Source organism: Diabrotica virgifera, chromosome 1 (genome assembly GCF_917563875.1).
Source record: "Diabrotica virgifera virgifera chromosome 1, PGI_DIABVI_V3a".
Classification (NCBI taxonomy): domain Eukaryota; kingdom Metazoa; phylum Arthropoda; class Insecta; order Coleoptera; family Chrysomelidae; genus Diabrotica; species Diabrotica virgifera.
In genome coordinates this window covers 155,188,623-155,212,268 of record NC_065443.1, presented here as the reverse complement: position 1 = coordinate 155,212,268, position 23,646 = coordinate 155,188,623, and the positions used below count along the sequence as shown (strand labels likewise).

At 35.4% G+C, this 23,646-nt stretch overlaps 1 protein-coding gene across 1 annotated transcript in view; it reads left to right on the top strand.

Annotated features, from left to right (window-relative positions):
* Positions 1-22,643, top strand: part of LOC114337766 (exocyst complex component 1) — a 103,251-nt gene extending 80,608 nt beyond the window's left edge. The window contains exons 8-10 of the mRNA XM_028288300.2: positions 1,989-2,134; positions 13,365-13,487; positions 21,297-22,643. Of these exons, the coding sequence (XP_028144101.2) occupies positions 1,989-2,134; positions 13,365-13,487; positions 21,297-21,521 (494 nt within the window). The 3' untranslated portion in view covers positions 21,522-22,643. The remainder of the gene's footprint in view (positions 1-1,988; positions 2,135-13,364; positions 13,488-21,296) is intronic.
* The last annotated feature ends 1,003 nt before the right edge of the window (positions 22,644-23,646 follow it).

The window sequence follows — 23,646 nt, the reverse complement described above, 5'->3', positions numbered from 1 at the left end:
ACCAATATTCGGTTGAATTTCTTTCAGTTTCGAAGGCAGCCTATTCCAATGGGTTTGCCAGCAGTTGCCTGTTAAATGTTTAAAATGACATTTTAAATATTTGTCTATTTGGATACATTCAGGATCACTGGTTGATGATAGTGCTGATGTGGCTGCGGCGTCTGCTCTTTCATTTCCCTGAATACCTACATGGGAGGGTACCCAGATGATTGTCGGAATGACTCCTTGAGAGGTCAGTGAGTTAATTGAGTCATGGATGGCTTTAACAATTGGATGCCTTGTGAAAATATTTTTTATGGAATTGATAGATGCTAAGGAGTCAGTGCAAATTGCTGGAGATGCGTAATTATGTGATAAAGAGTTTATTGCGTGAAGTATTCCTACTAATTCAGCTGTATGAATGCTGCAAAATGATGGGAGGGTCGATGTTTTGATGATTTCTGTTGACGTTGTGACTGCACAACTAACTCTGTCATTATTCTTGGAGCCATCAGTGTAGATTATTAGGTCAGAGTGTAATTGGCTAACAATATTTAGGAACATGTGTTGGAGAGTTAACGGATGAGTTTCATGTTTGGGATATTGACTTAAGGTGGTATTTATTTTGGGAATAGTTTTATTCCAAGGAGGAACGGAGGAGATCTTATTGGGGGAAGTAGCTGTCAAGTCTATATTTTGTAAAAGCGGTGAGAGTAGCTGTCGAATCGTGGGTAGTTTGCCCGAAGTAAGACCAATATTTTCTTGGGGGTTAGCTATCAAAGAATATACTAAATTACTGGGAGTGGCTGATATCCTAGCAGCTTAGTTAAGTAGTAGCTGCTGGCGTCTGGCCCAAAGTGGAGCTTCATTAGCTTCAACGTGTAAACTATCTGAGGGACTGGATCTGAATGCTCCCAACCATAGCCTCAGAGCACTGTTGTGTATCGGATTCAACTTCTTTAAATCAGATTCTGATGCAGCCATGTACAAAAAACAACCACAATCTAACCTGGAACGAATAAGGGATCTGTATATTATCAGCATCATTGTCTCTTCTGCTCCCCATTGATGATGTGCAAGTGTTTTCTGATGTGTTTTCTCTCTGATGTGTTTTCTGAGTGATGTGCAAGAATGATTGTTTTATATTTATATCTTTGTATGTTTTTTTAGTTGTTTCGATTTTATAAGGTTTTAGAGGGCATAAAGACATCTGCTGCCGGCATATATCCTAGTGTTTATTTCTTGTGATCCGTTATTGTCTTCAGTTATTATGTTATAATTATATCTTGTTCCGAGATACTTAAATTCTCTGACGCGCTCAAAGTTAAAGTCATCGATGTTGATGTTCTCTCTTTGTTTTGGTTGTTGCGGCTCATGCTCATATACATATATTTAGTTGTACTTTCATTGATTAGGAACCATATTTTCTGTTTCCTTCTCCAAACTGAAAAAAGTCACCTTAATCTAACATAATGCATCACTACATACAGTGATTAGTGCGCTAATAACCGGAAAAATAACGGAAAAGATAGAAAACATAATACGTCATGAAATAAAAAGGAATGCAATTAGTAGAAGTGTAAAATTATCGATAGAAACGTAATAAATTTACATTACATTACATAGTTTCTCAACTTTAGACGTATCGGAGGAGTATGACAACTGTCACTGTGACAGGAGAATTGTATATTTCATACTCCTCCGATACGTATAAAGGTGAGAAACTATGTAATGTAATGTAAATTTATTAGGTTCCTATCGGTAATTTTACACCTACTAATTTCATCTCTTTTTATTTGACGTCTAAAGGCAGGAAACTATGTAATGTAAATTTATAGGCTCCTATCGATAATTTTACACCTCTACTAGTTTCATCTCTTTTTATTTCATGACGTATTATGTTTTCCATCTTTTGCGTTATTTTGCCAATTATTAGCGCGCTCATCACTGGATATAATGCACTATCATTTCTCTTTCAAAAAATATTTTGATTATATTTTTTATTTTAGAAAATTATCATCATCTGTATTCGCTATTGTCGCAATTGAAAATCTCAGTTTTGGATAGTCAACGAAAGGAAGCCAAACAGAAGTATAATGATGCTCTTACTGCTTATGTCACTTTATATTTTGGAAGACCATTGGAAAAATTGAATGTAAGTTGTCTACTACAAATAAGTTTAAAACTATTTTATTATATCTATATTACTATATTATATACAGGGTGTCCAGAAAATCTACCGACAAACGAAGACAGGAGATTCTTCAGATAATTTTAAGACAATTTAACCCAATTCACTTAGTCCGAAAATGCTTCCTAAGGGAGCTAGAGCTCTTTGAAGGTGGCGTCTTGTAATTAGTTTTTCTTAAATACCTCCAGAACGATTCTATTTAGAAAAACAAAAATTGGAATGCACATTTACTTTTCAGAGATGGAGCGACTCCATCCATTGCGAATTTCTAGTACCGATCATAGGCGTCCGTTTTGGGTAGGGTAACGGTTATTTTAGCGCATAACTTTTTTATCTTTAACTTTCATGCATTTTTGACACTGGATTATTAAATTGTGAGGTATTCTAGTACAAAAAGGTACTCTTGCTTCAAGTAGGTAGGACACACCGTTTTCTAGAAAAATTGATATGAAAATTTTTCGCTTTTTGAATTAAAAAAAAAAAATAAAAAAAAAACTGTTTAGAGAGACGAAAACTGGTACATTTATTTATATTCCAGAGATAAATCGATTTCATTAATTGCGAATTTCTAGTACTGGTCATAGGCATCCGTTTTGGTTAGGTCAACAGTTCTTTTAAAACATAACTTTTTTGTCTTTAATTTTTGAGCATTTTTGACACTAGATTATTAAATTATGAGGTATTCGAGTACTAAAAGTTACTCTTGCTTTAAGTTGGTAAAATACATCGTTTTTTTTAATTTTCTAATTTTTTTTTTTCAAATTCCAGAAACGAAAAACTTTCAAATCGATTTTTCTAGAAAACGGTGTGTCCTACCGACTTAAAGCAAGAGTACCTTTTAGTACTAGAATACCTCACAATTTAATAATCCATTGTCAAAAATGCATAAAAGTTAAAGACAAAAAAGTTATGCGATAAAATAACCGTTGCCTTACCCAAAACGGACGCCTATGACCGGTACTAGAAATTCGCAATGGATGGAATCGATCCATCTCTGAAAAGTAAATGTGCATACCAATTTTTGTTTTTCTAAATGGAAGCGTTCTGGAGGTATTTAAGAAAAACTAATTACATGACGCCATCTTCAAAGAGCTCTAGCTCCCTTAGGAAGCATTTTGGGACTAGGCGAATTGGGTTAAATTGTCTTAAAATTATCTGAGGAATCTCCTGTCTTCGTTTGTCGGTAGAGTTTCTGGACACCCTGTATATTATATACTCAGTAAAACTACTAAATAATCTAAAATCTGTTTAGACGCCATGGGGTTAATTTTTATTTTTAAACTAACATATCGCAATATAAAACTGACATACAGGGTGGTCAGGAACATCTCTACAAGCTTTCAAGACTGCGATATAAATGCAATAAACCAAATAAACAACATATTTCGTAAAAAGGTTTTTGGGGATCAACATACTAGATGATAAGTAACCTCCTTGAAAATGAGAAACATACTTTTCCAGAAAATTCTTTTATTTCATTCGATATAGTCTCCATTAACTAACCTTTTTAATTAATTCAAGTCAATTATCTCTTCGGTTGTACTGAATTTTTTTATTTACGAGCTATCTCTTCAAATATGGGAACACTTATTAATCGGAGGGAGTCAAATCAGGAGAATAATCCGCTTGAGAAAGCAATTCGAAGCCCAACTCATGAATGGTTGCCATTGTCATACCGCTCTTGGGAGTTGGCGCATTGTATTAGAGAAACAACACTTTTCTTTTGCATATAGAACCATTTTCCACTGAGTTCCTGCTTCAGTTTGCCCAATAATGCACAATAATATTGACTATTGATAGTTTTACCTTTTTCAAGATAGTCGATTAAAATAATGCCTTTACAATCCCAAAATACAGCGGTCATGATTTTTTCGACCCATTGATGGACTTGGCCGCTTCGAAGCACTTTTGCCGGCTTCAGTCCGCTGCCATGCATTCATTCTATTTTCTGGTGTATAGTAGTGGATCCAGGTTTCAGCAACGGTTACCAATCGACTGCAAAAGCCCAACGGATTATGCTACATAAGGCCCAAAAACTGCTGAGAAGTGGTCACACGATTATGTTTTCGGTCAATGATTTTTGGTCATTGGTAGAATAATTTTTTCACATTCAAAACTTCGTTCAAAATATGATTAATTCGCTCTTTACTAATTCTTGTGATCTCTGCTAATTCAAGCACCTTCAGTTTACGATCAGCTAGAATCATTTCGTGGACTTTCATCACGTTTTCCGGTGTAGTTGCATCGATGGGCCGTCCAGTTCCTCCAATGTTCATCCAATGTAGAGATACGGCCATTACGAACTTCACAAAATCAAAATTTGACAGTGCAGTCTGAAGGAGCATTAGTCCCATAATATTGTCCAGCTTTTCTTTTGTTTCCTTCGCCGTTTTATTTATTTGTCAGATAGTAAAAAAAACTTTCTAAAACTAATGTTTATTGTGAGCTCGCGGCGCTCCAATCGGCAATGGGTTACTTATCAGACCACCAGATATGTGAATAAGTTGACTTAAATATATTTCCAAAGTTTTTTGCCATTTTTGAATAGTTACACACAATAAGTCATTATATTGAACCAGCAAAAGTATTAATATTAAAGAAACAAGGTTTGTACTGAATAATTAGTCAGCTTCTGTTGCAAAGATATTATCATCATCATCCAACCAATTCACGTCCACTGCTGGACATACTTTAACTTCATGGTTTCCACACTTCAACTTCATGGTTTTGTGCTGATTGTTGCCAGTTTTTACTAATCCGCCTGCTACCATCTGTCCATCGTGTAGGCGGCCTTCCTCTACTGCGTTTATCTTCTCTTGATCTCCATTCCATCAGTTTTCGTGTCCATCTTGAATCTTTCAGCCTGGCGACGTGTCCTGCCCAGTTCCATTTAAGCCTGTTGATACGTTCTATAACATCTGCGATACCGGTTCTTTGTCTGAGATCTTCATTTCTTATTTTATCCCGTAGAGTTACACCCAACATGGATCTTTCCATACGCCTTTGAGCAACCCGCCTTGGTTAGAGTCAGTGTCTCCGCTCTATATGTCATTACCGGCAGCACACATTGATCAAACACTTGTCTTTTCAAACCGATCGGTATACTGCTCCTAAATATGTCTCTGAGAGCTCCGTAGGCTGACCAAACAAGAGTTAATCTTCTTTTTATTTCGCACGTTTGGTTATCTCTGCCAATTCTAATTTCATGACCCAAGTAAATGTACTTGTCCACTAATTCTACTTCTTGTTCACGTATAATGTAATGCTGCTTACCATTTTCAGGAATATTTATCGACCTTCCGGTCTAGATCCGTAATGTTCTGCGTTAACAGGGACACCTCGTGTATGATGTGGCTCTTCACCACACATTACGGTCTTGACTAGAGAGAGGCTAAGGCTAAGGCTCCACGGGAGAGAAATTCATGCTAGCAGTAGCCGTAAAACGAACTTAAGGTTCCACGGAACGGAATAGAAATAGCCGAACTGAACCGACTACGCACAAGTCCTGTAGTCGGTACAGTTCGGCTATTCCTATTCCGTTCTGCGGAACCTTAAGTTCGTTTTGCGGCTACTGCTAGCGTCAATTTCCAGCCCGTGGAGCCGTAGCCTAAGGCTTTATTTGGAAGAGCTATATTCGCTTCATCTAGCCCTGTGAGCTTGTGAGGACCAGTGTTCAGTCAATCCGATACAAAGGTACTATCTCTCCAAGCCCACTAACCCCAAAGATATACACTGACTTATTAAAATATTGACAGAAATATATTCAACATTCGAAAAAAGAAGTATCAAAATGACCAAATATAGCTCAGATTAAAAAATCAATTAAATAGCAAATGAATCCAAAATGATTACATAATATAAATTCAGCAAATTCCCTAAAACTTAGGACTCAGGATCAGGAATCTATTGAAGACAGAATTCCCCCTCCCCGCCCCCCGAATTAGTTTGCATACAACACTCTTTTAAATTACTTATACATATTGTTGTACACTGTCCACTGTTTTAAATTGAGAGTTTAACAGAGAGAAACAAAAACAGTGTAAACAGTGTATATTGTGAATTGAAGTGCGCGTTAATAGGTGAAAATAGTAAAGATTCTAAAAGTAATCGTTCTATGCAAATTCATATACATACAGTTCTTCCACTGTATCTTTGAACAAACTCAGAGAAACTGAAATGATTAATTTGTACACAACACCATGCATTGAATAAAGACAATCATAGAACGATGGTCGATGATTGATTTATCTACTGTCAATTGACAAATTGTAAATTTTGTTTTGACAGTGTTCGATTTATTAGGTTAATAATTTACAAGAATAAAAAACCGCTAAACGCCGTAGAAATGAGTGGCGCATACAATATTCCAGCTACAAAAGATCTGATATGTATATTACGTGGCGCGAAAATGTATTTTCATTTTGATGCAAAACAAAATTCTAGTTTTATTTTAAAAGATTTTTTCATAATATTTGCCCAATTTGAAGTAAAACGCGCCACAAAAGAATAACTTTGATACAGTTGGAATTTTGAAACTCTTTTGTGGCGCGTTTAATAAATAAAACTAGAATTTTGTTTTGCATCAAAATGAAAGTACATTTTCGCGCCACGTAATATTCATATCAGATCTTTTGTAGCTGGAATATTGTATGCGCCACTCATTTTTACGGCGTTTAGCGGTTTTTTATTCTTGTATCAGGAGTTTTTCAAAGTTATTTATAAATTAAATGTATAAAGTTGAATGCAATGTTTCTCGATTACACGTTAAGCTTTATAAATGGTCGCCTTTGTCGCATTATCTCCCAAATGATCTAGTGTCCATCGAATATACACTAGATTTTTTTCTATTCGAAATATATTAAAAAAATATTGGGATGGCCGGTAAATGAACTCGGATTGCCCGTTGCCAGATCAAATTAGCGTCGTAACCGTCTGGTAATTTATTACCTAATAACAAATAATATTATGTTTTAACCTCTACATTGACATTTAGTTATTTAAAAAGTACTAAAACCACGCCAACCTTACTACCTAGCTTCTCTGAAAGAATCCGTGCGACTGTTTCTTTTGTTTCCTTACATTTTAGTCTTCTCATATCGCATTTTTATGTTACTACATATTCTTTTTTGTAACCTTAAATCTGAACCTAAATTTACAAACAACAGGAACATGATCTGACTGTAGATTTGCTTATTTTCAATGAAAACACTTTAGTGGACTATCCTAGTGTAAAAATACGAAATTCATATATTTTTTTGAGAATTTCTAAAAGAAAAAGTAATGCGCTAATTATCTTGAAAATTTGCATGAGCATTTATTATAAAAAGAAGTATATAAATGTAAAATAATTTTCATACAAAAATATTGAAAATTAAACGATTTATGGCCCATCTACTGGCACCGTGAAAATAAAAACATAGGTCCACTGTTGCAGTGCTTCTGACTAAGAGAGATCCTGAAACATAAAATTTCAAATTGTTACAGTCAAAATTACTGATTAACTTTAAATCATCTCAGGTACATGATTAAAGTATTTATAAGCTAGAACATTCGTTGTAATAAAACAATTTCATCAATTTAATTAAATATAAATAGCGTAAATTCATTAATTCGATTTGTAGGTATTTTATGTTTTTTATTGTCATTGAAATTGGTCATTTACTCTATAGCTGACGTTTGTTTGATTCTAGTTGAATACATAGCGTTGACAATTCTTCCTTTTCGGATTCAATATGGTACCGCTTCTGGTTATCGTATTTTTGTTCGTTTTATGTTTTGACAGACTTTTAAATCTGTCAAATCAAAGTTCTATTTTTAAAAGAAGAATGTGACGTAGTTGGTCACTTAGCAGCTTGTAAAATCGAAATTGTTGATTTGAACGTCACCGCCGAAATTTTTAAACGTCTGATTATTTGAAAATAAGGATTTATCTGATCCATCCATTAATCTGGGATCTATAAATCAGACTTTTCCATAAACTAGTAATTATTGGAGTTAGTAAAATTGATTTTAAGGATATATTACTAGTTTAGTCCAATTTTTGGGATAAAATACGGCTGTGGTGTCATTTCTTCGATTTGGTAAGTGATATTTGCATATTGGGTGATCGATTATGTGTGACAACGAGTAAATTGTTCTAGATACGAATGAATGTTTGGTTTGAGGCCAGAAAACGGGTTTCTTTATCGAAGTTGTACTGAAGACACGTGATCCTCTGAACGCTGGAAGACCCCATCGATTTTGGGTAAGTTATGCTACATTACATCTCACCTCGGGGGTTTAATGGGTACTTGTGAATTTTAATAGTGGGATTAATGCTTGTTTTGTTTTAGGGTTTTTTTCCACGTGGTTTTTATTTTGGGGTTTGAATCTCAATAACTGGATTTCAGATGAGTTACTTTAATGATTTTGATTTGTAACCATTTAATTTGCTGATCTTCTTTTTTTTTTTTAATCTGTAGAATTTGATAATTTAGGTTGCGGTAATTTATTTGTATATTTTATTTGTTGAATTCAGGTATCTACATTAGGTTGGTTTTTTTTTATTCATTAGTATTTCCTTTTATAATTTCTTATGTACACGGCTCTTGATCGGATAGTCAATTGTTTATTTTCCGCTACGCGTACTCGACCTTACCATTCGCAGAGCTCTACGATTGCGTCTCGAGATTTATAAATTACATTTTTTTTATATACGTTTATATATTTTTTTTTGTTGCTACCCATATTTAGGTAATTTACCCAGTGATCAGGGGTCGTTGTTTGGTTCAGTTTGGTTAGTTTTAGTAGTTAGTTTAGTGTAATTTTTAAAAAAGTGTTCAATATATTATGTGTTCAATTAAAGTGTCAAAGGTGTAGTATTATTCCGATTCTTTTGGCAAATTCGGGAATTTAGGTACACTATATTGGTGTTTGGGGCATGAATTTGTCTGGCGCCCCCTTTAATAACAAAATAGTAAAATTGGGAATCCACCCCATCTCCACTGTATAAAAGCTAGCCCGCAACACCTGTGCTCTCACCTCCAACGAATTTTGTATTGCGTTGTGAGGTGGTGGCATTTTTGGCGCCCAACGTGGTGGCGATTTTGAAGATCTTCTTCTTCTTTGACACTTGTGGAATATTGGACAATTTTTGAAGACTTGGAAGAATATTCGTTTGGAGATATTTGGTGAAGTGAAGTTTGTGTTATTGTGAAAGTGAAGTGAATGTGAAAGATGCCTCGTAAAATTAACGTGTATCGATTGAGCCAAGATGAACTCACCTATGAGTTGAAGATTAGAGGATGTGCCACTGGAACGGTGGAAGAGATGCGCCATGCACTGACTGCGGCACTTAGGTTGGAGAAGAGTGGAGACAGCATTAGCTACCCTCCGTATCCTTTTAATACTGAGGAGGATGTGTCTGCTGTGAACTTAAAACTCAATGAGCTCGATCCGATGATTTCTGCCTTTACTGGCACTACAGCTAGTAATGATTATAACAAGTTCACATCTAAATTACATTGTGTGTTGAATAGACTGGAGCATATACCGGAAGGTACCGAAGAGAGACCAGCATTACTGTCAAGAGTATTTGACTTATTGGGTCGTCTGCAGTCAAGAGCCGAAGAATTGGAGAGGACTATGAGTGTACCAGTCCATCTGAGTTTGCTGGCTGACCAAACTGAAAATCTACATATAGAGGGTGTACCAGCACATACATCAAGCCCGATAGATTCAAGGGTTCCAATTACATCTTCTCAAATTCAGTGCATACCTCCCTCAAAATGGAATTTGGACTTTTCTGGTGACCGGAAGGGCACATCGATAAGCGCGTTTCTCGAAAGAGTAGAAGAACTTAGAATGGCGAGACATGTCACGAAAGAGACTCTTCTGGAATCTGGCATAGATTTGTTTGATGGCAGGGCATATCAATTCTATTTGGCTTATAGAAACCAGATCGCTAATTGGGATGAATTTGTGGAGCTCTTAAAAGAAGAATATTTGTCTCATGATTGCAACGAAAAATTGTTTGATGAAATTCGTAGACGCACTCAAGGACCTGATGAATCGATTGGAGTTTATCTAGCAGTGATGGCTGGATATTTTAGGAGATTGACTTGCCCTATTGATGAACCGACTAAATTGAAGATATTAATGAAAAATATTGCACCATATTACCAGACACATTGGCGTTATTAGAAGTTGATTCTATTGCAAAGCTTCGTGAATATGGAAAAAAATTACAAGCCAGGAAGGAAGCAGTTGAAAGCTATGTTCCACCTAGCAGACGAATTGACAATGTTTTAGAACCAGATTTAGCTTATGTAGCGGTCGACTCGTCTAGCAGCGTTAGTGTGGATAGTTGTCAGGATCAGTCGACTACATCAAGTGTAGTTCGTGGTGAAGTGAAAAACGCAAGACCTCCGAAAGATATCGTTTGCTACAGATGTAATAAACCAGGACACCGAGCTATTGGTTGCACGGCACCAAGGACCACGCGTTGTTTTAAGTGCAAAAAGGAGGACTACACCGTTAAGACATGTCCTGATTGTTCAAAACTACGACCTTCGGAAAACTAGTTCCACTGCCTTTGACTGATCGAGGAAAAAGCAGTGGAAATGATGAAACCTCGATCGACAAAATACAAGTACTATTAGATTTTGTTTTAGAAAATGCTGTTGGTGACGAGAGACCATACCTGACTGTTGATATACTTGGAAAATCTGTTTTAGGATTGCTGGATTCTGGAGCAAGTAGGACGGTGTTGGGTAGTAAAGGATTAACTATGATTAGAGAGTTAGGTCTCTCCATGGATAACAATCGCCTAAATAGCTGCACAGTGGCAAATGGTGTTAGTTGTCGCAGTGTCGGAATGGTGGAATTGCCTGTTAAGTTGAGGGGTAGATTTAGATTGATTGAGGCTATGGTGATTCCAGACTTACCGCACCTGTTAATTTTGGGAGCTGACTTCTGGCGTATTATGGGTATAGTTCCGGACTTGCGTAGGAAGGAGTGGTGTTTTTCTAGTGAACCGGTGTTAGTCAACTCTATCGACCAGATGAGTGGACAGACGCTACTTAGTTCGTTCGAAAAGAGCAGATTACAGTCAGTTATTGATAGGAATATGGTACTTATGGGAAACGAACTTGGTTGTACAAATGTGGCAGAGCACACGATTGTCACGAATAGTCAACCCATTAAACAACGCTATTACAGAGTCAACCCTGTTGTCCAGGAGCAAATTGATAAGGAGCTTAATGAGATGTTGAAGTTAGGGATAGTTGAAGCTTCTAACAGCCCTTGGTCTTCGCCAATACTTTTGGTCAAGAAGAAAGATGGCTCTTATAGGTTTTGTGTTGACTACCGCAAATTAAACTCAGTGACAGTTAGAGACAGTTACCCATTGCCACAAGTTTCTGATACTTTGGATAAGCTTCGAAATGCCAACTATTTGTCAAGTCTTGATGTGAAATCGGCTTACTGGCAGGTGCCAATGGCTGAAACATCCAAGCAATTTACGGCATTTACAGTACCGAACCGTGGGCTTTTTCAATTCAAAAGGATGCCATTTGGTTTGCATAATGCCCCTGCTACCTGGCAGAGACTTATTGACAATGTGTTGGGTCATGATCTGGAACCACATGTCTTTGTATATCTTGATGATGTGGTTATAGTAAGTCAAAGTTTCGAACAATATCTGGCCATATTGGAGGAGGTGTTTCGGCGATTAAGGGAAGCTAACATCACGGTCAGCCTTGATAAGTGTCAGTTTTGTAGACCGCAGATGAAATACCTTGGGTACGTTATAGATCGGAATGGGTTACATGTAGATCCAGAAAAGGTCAGGGCAATGTTGGAGATAGCAACTCCAAATAACGCTACTGAAGTGCGTCGTATAGTTGGAACATTTTCGTGGTACCGAAGATTTGTACCAGATTTTTCAACCATTATTGCCCCAATAACAGCGCTGATAAAGAAGAAAGCAAAGTTTCTATGGACCGAAGAGTGTAGCAGATCTTTCAGGAAGATCAAGGAATGTTTGGTAGCCGCACCAGTTTTAACATGTCCAGATTATACCAAGCCATTTACGGTTCAGACAGATGCGTCAGGTTATGGGATTGGAGCAGTTCTGGTGCAACCGCATGAAGATGGTGATAGAGTGGTGTCTTATCTTAGCCGTTCCTTAACTCGCCAAGAGCGCAATTACACTACTACAGAGCGTGAATGTCTAGCTGTATTGTGGGCTATTGAAAAATTGCGCCCTTACTTAGAAGGTGTACCGAAATATAGTGTTACTGAAATATAAGTTATTTCCTATACCATCAAACAGGATTTTTGAAAAATATTAAAATTTAGACAAATGACGAAGTGTTGATTTTTTTTTTAAATTAGCTAAAACATTTTTAGTTTTAAAAACCACCAAATTGTCATTTTTATCCGATCGAAAAACCTCTAGTTAATGGTCTCGAAAATAACTTATATTTCAATAATAACTTTGAAATTTCATGTTTCAGGATCTCTATTAGTCCCAGTAACTGCAGCAGTGGAGCTATGTTTTTATTTTCACCGGTTTTTTTTTATGAAAAAATTGTTTTACATGTACTTCTTTTTATAATACTCATGCAAATTTTCAAAACAATTGGCACAGTACTTTATTTTAGAAATTCACAAAAAAAGTATATGAATTTCGTACTTTTACACTACGATAGCCCCTTAACTTCTGATTACTACGGTTTAAATATTTATTCACTGTAGATGTTATTGAACTTGAACAACCTATATGCCAATAAATGACATAAAAGAGAAGTATAAAAACGTCCATTGTAATATTAGCCATTTACTAATTCTTATAACGGACGTACGTTTGGCTCACATATTTTGGTTTATTTCCTATAATACGAATGAAAACGATGTAGAAAGATTACTTGTAAAGCTAAATAATTTTGTAAAGAATATTTTATTATTATTTATTTATTTATTTATTTTTAACAGGCTGCTGCCCTCTTACATTGCTTGCATATTGCGTAATTGATATTTTATATTACAAAACACAATTTTAAATACCTTCTAAACCATCACTAATACTAAGTATTATAATTGATGCCGTATTCTTTACTCAAAAACCCTATTTCGTAAACGATTGTCTGAAGAGAAACGAATGTAGTGTTTATTATGTTATATTAGATTTTATATATTATAAAATTATTTTCAGACCTTTTTCGATGGAGTACAGGCGAGAGTCGCTAGTGGAATAAAAGCTTCTGAAGTCAGCTATCAATTAGCTTTCAGCAAACAAGAATTAAGAAAAGTTATTAACCAATATCCAGGATCACAGGTAAGACCTGGCTTAAATTTAAAAGTACAAGCAAGATAACAGGCTAACAGGGCTTTTTTTATCCAATATATAAATATGTAAATAATTTTGGTTTTAACAAAAACCATTATTTTGATGTCTCGGCAAGGTCACACTTGCCAAAGAAAGCTTCAAGCGCCACCAAAAAGCGTTACTACCTGGGCCCTGATTCTAAATCAAATTTCGACACTAAACAAGTCGCTTTCAATATGGCGACGTCGAAATGCGACTGTGCGAGCCTTGTGGATTTTCGTTGAACTAACGAAATGATGTCATCAAATTGCGACCTATCGAAATTAATAGCGACTTTAAAAAAGTGGTCGCTATTATAATTTCGATGTCGAAATTATTTGACACGGAGATTAATGAATGGCCAAAAGCGAGGTTAGGTTTAGTTTAGATGTGTTTTGTTTATTTCTTGCAGGGAAAACTAAAGCAAAAGGTATTAATATGGATGGGTTTAATTGAAATTTGCTTGTTTTGAGGAATTAGATAGAATAGTATTAAATTAGAACTATAATAATTGAAAATGTCCACAACATGAATCATTAACTCAATGAAAGATGTAAGGTAATAATCTGAGAAAATTAGTAAAAAACAAGGAAAATTAATTACCAGCTATTTTATTGCTGGACATGCTGAAATCAAATCTTAAGATTTCCCATATTAGTAATATAGCTGTGCAAAGTCCACAGAAAGTGTGCTATTTTGTTTATAAACAAATTAGCGCTCCGAAATCTTTTTTTTTTAATTATTGCTCTATAACTCAGAAAATTTTAACTTTAAACCAAAACACTCGCATAAAAATTGACAGTAATTTAATTCTGCACATTGATAATTTATTCCAATTTCCTTCGACGGAAATTTTCCTCGGAAAATTCGGGTATTCCAAACAAAATCTTTAATTTTCAACTAAAATTTGAGGGAAGTAATTATTTATCAATAATTAAATAATTTGGTGACAGTGACATAAATCTTTTTTGTTATGAGTGTCTTGAAGATATGAAAATTTGTATGTACAAAGAGAACCGGAATTAAAAGGTATCTAATGGTTCAAAGATTAAAATCCTGTTGTTTATAACTCTGTCGCAAATGCCGGTCAAATTTGATCGGTTATACCTGGAATCACTCCTCGCAATTCAATTTTTTTTTTCTTCGAAAAGGACACAGAAGCCGTGCCATTTTCAACAGCGTTAACTCAATTTAATTTAATCTAATATTTTCTGAGGGGTTCTATTTGTTTATAAGCCAAAAAATTGTTTCTTTATAACATTCCTGAGACCGCTCAAATGGTCCAATTTCAATCCTGTAAGGTACACCTGGTTCCAAAAAAAACTGATACGACTCTTGAAGCGTATTTTGTAGAAAATTGAGCAGTGTATTTTGAAGGATAAATACTTAATATTTACATACTGTCAATGTCACTGCCAAATCTTAAAATTTGTCAGATAGCTTATTCTGTTCCACGGTTATTAGACTTTATTATTAATCTTTATTATTAATACTTTCTCCGCAACTGAGAGTATCTTATCAACTGGGTTTTTTTTTAAACAATAGATGATAAAATAAAAATATTGACAGTTCAAAAATGTGAACATTATTGCATTGTGTGTGGCCTAAGTTTGGGCTGAAAACTGAAATGTATTACATTTTTACAAAATTTTGGAATATGTTTAATTACGTAGACCAATTTAACAGTTGTTTTCAATACAGATTTCAATCCTCTACAAATAGTTTCTAATGTCTTTTGATGTCAAATAATTAGGGAAGCTGGAATTTAACAGTTTAGAATTTTACATTGAGTTAATGCAAAATTGTGACGCATGTCAAAATTCTCAATGTATTTTAATTGTATTCATTTTCTTCGAATCCTGAGAAAACTAATAAATATTTTTGAAAAATTTAAACTCAGAATGAAAGACTACATTATTACCGAGGGCTGAAAGTCCCTGAAAACTTCTATAATATTTATTTTAATAAGTTACAGGGCTGAATTGAATATTAATTTGTTTTGTTGTATAATCCACGTTTACAATAATTATGTGATCTATTTGATGTAAAAACTATCAGTTAGATAGTTAATATAAAAGTTTAGATATATTTAAAATAATATAAACATTTAGACCTTAATAATTAGTACAATTTATGAATTAACATAATATGTAATCAGTTGTTTGTTGTTTGTTTATTTTATTATTTGTATGTCATAATAAATATAATGTCAGATCAATCAAATACACTGCTCAACATGATCAAATCTTACCAAGAGTCGTATCAGTTTTTTTAGGAACCGGCTGTACGTTGAATAGGTATAGTGCTTTTTTATACGAAAATCATAGTTATTCTGGTGTATCATAATCTTTCTGGTTATTATTTCGACCGAAATTTTTTAATTAACATTTTAATTATTGCTAAACTATTGGTTAGATTGTTGCCGGTCTCCTGATATACATATGGATTATGGAATAAATTCATTTTCTCTAAAATGGACGATTTTAGAGAATAATCCCGAAACAGGTCGATTTTTATTTTTAAATTAAATTTTTTTGGCATATATTTCAAACTAGTGACGTCATCCATCCGAGCGTGATGACGTAATCGATTATTTTTTTAAATAGGAATAGGGGTTCGTGTTGTAGCTCATTTACAAAGGCGTTCAATTCTCTATTCAGTATTATAAACATTAATATCATTATTTATACAGGGAGGCCAAAAAAATTTTTGAATTAAATTAATTGACGCAAGAAGAAGAATGCATGTAATTTATTTAACTTAAAATACATTCAATTGCTGTCAGAAAATAGAAAAAAATGTTTATTTTGCAAATAAACATTGCTTTTAGCTTAAATTAAATGTTCAAACTGCCAATAGGTAGGAGGGAGGCTGTTTGTGATTTAATTTAAGCGAAAAGAAATGTTTATTTGTGAAATAAACTTTTTTTTTCTATTTTCTGACAGCAGTACAATGTATTTTGAGTTAAATAAATTACATACATTGTTCTTTTTGCGCCAATTAATTTAATTCAAAAATTATTTTTTGGCAACCCTGTATACTTACTTACTTTCCGTGTCCGGAACACCAACAACTTTAAATTCTGTATTTCTAATGGTTGGCCACATAGATGGCCCTGTCATTTGCTATAATTAAGTCTTGTTCTGTGCAGGTCTCTCTCATCTCTGTGCATGATAGTAGATGCCGGCTGGTCTGAACCGCGCCACAGTCGCAGGTATCGTCCTCCTGGTATCCCCATTTTTTCAGGTTACTAGCACAACGTGAAACGCCGGTTCTTAGTCTGTTTAGCGCTTTCCAAGTCGGATACGGTAAATTGTGTCCAGCAGCCATTTCCTCCGAGGGAGGAAAATGTGTCGCGGTAGCTGACGCTTGCCATAGGTGTATTCGGCGCGTCTCTGGCGCTTCGGGGATGGATCTTGATGTTTTCAGGAAGCTTTTCCGAGATCTTAGTCTGCTTGGCTGAGTTTGGTGGTCATATAAGGGGTGTCTTCGGTCCGTCTCCTGCTTTTTCCGTTCTACCTCTGACGTGACCTTCCTCCTGATAGGTGGTGTCAATTCCAGCAATGGGGTATACCTCTTCGATAGGTGTCGGTTTCATGCAACCCGATATTATACGGACCGTTTCATTTAGAGCCACGTCGACGTTCTTTGCGTGAGCAGAGTTTGCCCATACTGGTGCTCCAAACTCCGCGGCCGAAAAACATAATGCCAAGGCAGAAGTGCGGAGAGTGTGTGGTTGTGCTCCCCATTTTGTATTAGTTAGCTTGCGGATGATATTATTTCTGGCACTTACTTTCTTCTTGACATCTTGACAGTGGTATCGGTAAGACAGAGTTCTATCCAGACGGACGCCAAGGTATTTTGGCGTCTTGTTGTGTTCCAGCATCTGACCACGCCATTCCACCTCCAGCGACCTTCGGGCATGCTTGTTTCTCAGGTGGAAAGCACATACCTGGGTTTTTGTGCGATTGGGTTTCAGATGGTTTTTATCATAGTATAGAGCTAAGTCTCCCAGGGCATCTGTCAGTTTCACTTCGACTTCATTGAAGGTTCTTCCCTGAGCTGCCACCGCTGTATCATCAGCGTAAATAAATTGCCTTGTTTGTTGGTGTATGGGTTGGTCGTTGGTGTATATGTTGTATAGAATCGGCGCGAGGACACTTCCCTGTGGTAGCCCATTTTTTTGGTCCCTCCACCGACTGTTCTTGGACTGGAGCGTTACGTAGAAGCGTCTATTCTGGAGGAGACATTTCACTAACCTTGTTAGTCGGAAATCCTTTGTAGTTTCGTAGAGTTTTGCGAGTAGCCGTTGATGGTTAACTGTATCATAGGCGGCAGTTAGGTCTGTGAACGCTACTCCTGTTATTTCCTTCCGTTCAAAACCATCTTCAATATGTTGGGTGAGATTAAGAATTTGACTGCAGCAGCACTTTCCGGGCCTGAATCCTGCTTGTTCTGGAATAATTTTAGTCTCCACATATTCTGCGATCCGGTTCAGTATCATTCTTTCAAAGGCCTTGAAAAGGTGGCACAAGAGAGATACAGGTCTAAAACTCTTTGTATCCGCCGGATCCTTCCCTGGTTTTAAGAGGGCTACCACTCTAGCTTTTCTCCAGATTTTGGGGATTTGTAATGTACGGATGCAGCAATTCATCATTTTTACGAGCCACTCTACGGTTTTTAGTCCAAAGTTCTTTATTTGCTCTGTTCGTATGTCGTCCAGGCCAGCTGCTTTATTATCTTTCATTTGATGGATCGCGCCTCTCATCTCCTCTAGACAAAAAGAGGTACCTAGAACATCTCTTTCTTCGTCGATATTCCGTTGAGCTCTCACCTTGTTCTTTCTTGATGTCGTCTTACCGTTCATTAGAAGATGATGGGCTATCTGATCGGGTGTGACTTCTGTCATGTTGACTGCCGGAGCAGCGGGATCGTTGCCAAGATTCCGAATCAGCTTCCAGGCACGTCTGCTGTTTTGTTTCATGTCCAGACTCGTGACCAGCTTGCACCACCTTTCCGTTCTGTTGGCGGATATCGCATGTAATATTTCCTCCCCAGCCTGTATTGTCGCTTCCGAGAAAGGGTCTTCTTCATATAGCTGTTCGTATCTTTTAAGTAGGGGTTTAGATTCTTCATTGAGCCCCGCTATGTACTCAGTTCGACAACCTCTAGGGATAAATTTCCGTGATACTTGCTTTACGATTTCTACAAATTTATCGTATGAATCAGGGCAAGGTTCTAGCTGGGAAACTTCTTGATCCAATGTTTCAGAGAATTTTTCCCATTTTGCTTTAGTAAAGTTGAACCTTCTCTTGAAAGGAACAATTTCGTATCTGCTTGCCGCGTTGGAAAGACAAATTATTGGTCTGTGATGTGTCTTTGGGAGGGCGCTTCCAACGATTTTTGTCACCTGGTCTCCAATTCTGTCGCTGACAAATATATTGTCTGGGTTGTAACCTCTGCGCCATCTTCCACTGTTGAACGACGCAGGCTGCTTTGGATCGTGAATAAGTTTTAGGTTCATGCTTTCAGCCCATTTTTCTAGTTCTTCGCCATTGGAATCTGTTTCGTTGTAACCCCACGCGACACTGTGACAGTTGAAGTCACCCAGTACGAATTTGATTTGCTGTGATTGAAAGTTATTCGGTTCCTCAAAAGCAAAGTCAGCGTTTGGTGGTTTGTAGATTGACGTTACTGTACAGGAGTTTATCTCCACTGTGAGGATCTCGATGTCATTTTGATCTGTTAGAGATGTGGATGCTACGTCGATATCTGGTCTGACGAAGACTGCGCTACCATATTGGTCGTGTGGTCTCTCCAGTATGAGCTTCATACCCCGAATCCTTGGTCTGCGGCTTGCAGTACCTCTATGGGTTTCTTGAACCAGTAGAACATCGACACCATGTTCTCTGCACATATTAGACAATAGGTCTTCTTTATCTGCTGATAGTCCTTCAATATTAATTGAGGTCGTCATCAAAAATGGCCTTGATAAAGACCGTTTTGATTTTGATTGCATCTGTGTTGTTGGTGCACCGGTGTTGAAAGGATTAGCCGACATTACTCGTTTCCAGGGGACGCCCGATTGTATTCACAAGTGATCACAATCTACGTGGAGGCTCCTTTCATGTCCCCCAACCCTGTATAAATACCTAATGATATTAATGTTTATATTACTGAATAGAGAATTGAACGCCCTTTCAAATGACCTACCACACGACCCCTATTCCCATTAACAAAATTATCGATTACGTCATTACGCTCAGATGGATTACGTCACTAGTATGAAATATATGCCAAAAATTGTAATTTAAAAATAAAAATCGACCTCTTTCGGGATTTTGCTCCAAAATCGTGCGTTTTAAAGAAATGAATTTATTCCATAATTTAGCCCCTCTGTATAATCTACTATGTATAATAAATCTTTCATGTCATCATATTGATAAATAATTAGGTACTTCCCTAAAATTTTAATTGAAAATTGCAGATTTTTTGGGAAAACTCGGATTTTCTGAGTAAAATTTTTGTTGAAGGAAATCGGAAAAAAATAACTTTGTGCAGAACTAAATTACGGTGAATTTTTATTTGAGTGTTTTTGGCTTAAAGGAAAATCTTAGGAGTTACAGAGCACTAATTGAAAAAAAAAGAAGATTTAGGAGTGCTAATTTGTTTATAAATAAAACTTTCTGCGGACTTGTCATACCCCATATTACTAATATATGCAATCTTAAGATTCGATTTTAGCAATAAAATAGCTGGTAAATAATTTTTCCCAAAAATGGCATTTTTTCGATAATTTTCCCCGACTATCAACAAATTCCAATAAACCGGAGCGCCAACCCAAATTCTGAGCAGTGTCAACATGATAAGGTTAATATCCCCAGTTGTAATTAATAATTAATATCGAAATGAATAAGAATCGCTATACTCTGCGGCTGTCATGGCGGTGTCGAAATGAAATTGCGACTGTCGAAATGAATTAGAATCAGGCCCCTGACTTGACAATGACAATTGCGACCTTGCCGAAACGTTATCAAAATTTGTATTGCTCAATTTTTTTAATTCCGATTAACATTATTTAATGCACAAATGCAGAAATATTTATAATATAAAATTTATGCAAAAGATTTATCACACACTAATAATTTACGTTCAATATTTATCGTGACAGATATCTTACTATTGTTTGTTTTTTAACCAAGAGGAGTGATTCAAATTTACTTCACTGTTATAAAATTTTGACCCTAATGACATTTATCAAGTTTTGACATTAGTGACATTTCATATATTAATTAAGTTATATCGGCGAGTTTTGTGTTTTCTGTGTTATTCCTTTAATTTTTAGATTTTTAGTCAGCATTTATATAAAAATCAGTTGTTTTTGGAACTCTTTAGCGACGTATTAATTTAATATTTATGGATTACCGTTGAGGGCCGACTCGATCAACCAAAAAAGAAGATGTATTTAGTTATTATTCTAGTGACTTTCTTGGGTGTGCATCTGTCTTTTTAGTTTACTCCTCCTGGTTAAAAAATAAACTATAGCGTTCAATTAAAAATAAATTTGACTTCGACTGTTTTATTGTTTAATATTCATAATAACAAAAGAATGAGTGGGAAGGACCAATTATGGTGCGATGTTGTAAGAAGTATCTCTTTTATATCCATTTCTTGGAGTCCCTACCCTGTATATTAGCATTGATATCTTTGCTTCTCTAAGAAAATTGAATAGTGACAATTATTGCTGCTTAAATTTGTTTATGGTTAATTCTGTTTTAGGTTAAAAAGGGTTTAGAGTCTCTATACAAAAAGGTAGAAAAACATTTGTCGGAAGAAGAAAACCTTTTACAGGTAGTATGGAGAGCGATGCAAGAAGAATTCATCAGACAGTACAAAACCTTAGAAGATATAATACATCAGTGTTATCCGGGCTCCATGATCTCGTTAGAATTTACCATCGAGGACATACTAATGTTCTTTTCCGATATTGCTCAATCTCATTGATAGTTCAACTATGTAAATAACAAACGGACTACATATATGTATAGATATATCTTTGTTCTTTTGGATATATTTGACTGGGTCATTATATGACAAATTTTACTCCATTTAACACAAAAAGTATTAAGTTATCAGTGAATCAAGTAACAAAAACGGGATGTGGCATTCCGGGGGTGACCGAGTAAGGGAAGCCTAGCTTCCTTATCGTTTACGCCCGTAGCGATGGTCTTTAATTTATTTTAGTTTATTTATTTTATTTGCTTTTATTTAATTTTATTTTATTAAGAAACACGCATGAGCCTGCGTAGTCTGTGTTGTAGTACTGATCAATGCATTCAGTCTGTATCTCGCGGTAAGAATTAAAGCAATGTTCCCAAAAACTATCCGGGAGCGTGATAATCCTTTTAGTGTGTCATCTGCAAAGTTCAAATTTTTCGGTATGGAAAGCAAAATAAATTAAAATGTTTACACCCTAAATTTCTTTTTATCACTTGCTAATGTGCCTATTGTATGATATTGAACGTTTACAGTTTATCTTTTTAAATTCTTCCTTTCTGTAGCGGTAGCAGACATATAGTATTTGTTCCACCTTGTAACATATCCGTGTTTACCGTGGTTTAATATATTTATCAGCTTTGCAGTTGTAGATGTTCTAATATTTATTAACAAACTCCAATTCTGGTTTCCAAGTCTCGTTGCAACAAAGGCTCATTTTAGCGGCAATTGTTAAGTCTCATGGTAATGAAACAGTGACGGTCGCATGTATTTCTGAATAGCAGATGATGTTAACCAATACTACGCTCATTTTACACTGGTGGTTGCTGAGCTTCTTTATTTTTATCAATTAAATCCACTTTGAAATTATTATCATCATAATACAATAGATTGAATAGATAATTGAGCAGAATACCGATCATTAATTTTTCATATAAAATCATTATATTTCGTTTTCAATGAAAGATGATTGAACGGTATTCCTTCTTCAAAAGCCTGCATTCATAATAGGCTTTTGTAGCATCTGTTAACAATTTTTTTGCATATATTAGACATTAACCATATTATTGCTATGTAACTATTAAAATACTGTATAAAATGTAAATATTGTATTAAAATGTTTATATATTACTTACTTTTTATTTATTTCCACCTTTTCCAATTTTAAATGTCACATAGAAACATTCCAAACCTAGATTCCAAAGATAGGTTGTAAAACGTGCTACAAGGAAAAATCATTTTCATAAAACAAAAAAAAGAATGTGTGTGTACTTTGTACGCACGTAAGAAGTTATGCTTCTATATATGATTTCAACAAAATCAATATATGTACTTTAAACAGTTTTTTTGTATTGTATTTAAATATTAAATTAATTTTAGAAAGAACTAAAAGAATACTAAAAAAAAAAATATGCATTGTCCGGGATTCGAACAAGGGACCTTCCGATCTCTAGGCGAATGCTCTATCGACGAGCTACCGAGGTTACCCTTACGTACGATTATTTCTCGGTCATTATAAAGACAATCGCGGTGACACATAGATAATTGAATAAACATTTTCAATAATATTTATTACCGTACTTCCAAAGACACAAAAATTATAATAAATATATTTACTAAAAACACATATATTCTTTTCACGCACACCTTAGTTGTGCTACATAATTTAAAAGATTTAGCGACATACACCATACAGTCGCTGTGCGCATGCGCCGGGACTGTTAAAATTTCACCCTCAATCGCGCCTAAAGAAGTATAACTTCAATAAAAAACAAAGTTACGTTCATTCTTCAATAAGTAAATAATACTATACAGGACCAAATAAAAAGAAATAAAGTAAGTATAGAGTAATAATAATGGACACAACAACTTCAATGGGCGTGTTTACATCCCAAATTAACCCTCTTCTTTCTGCACATGCTTTATGAATAACTACCAATAATCGGAGTCTATTTTACTTCAAATCAGGTCCGAGGCACTAGAAAAATCGGGACACTCGATGAATTATACACGTTAGATGTCTCGAATTTCCTAAACATGTTGTCCGATTTGAGTAATTTTTTTAGTATGTTACAGCCTTATTATTTAAGAAAATCGATGTAATAATATTGTTGCTAGACAGGTAAATGTCATA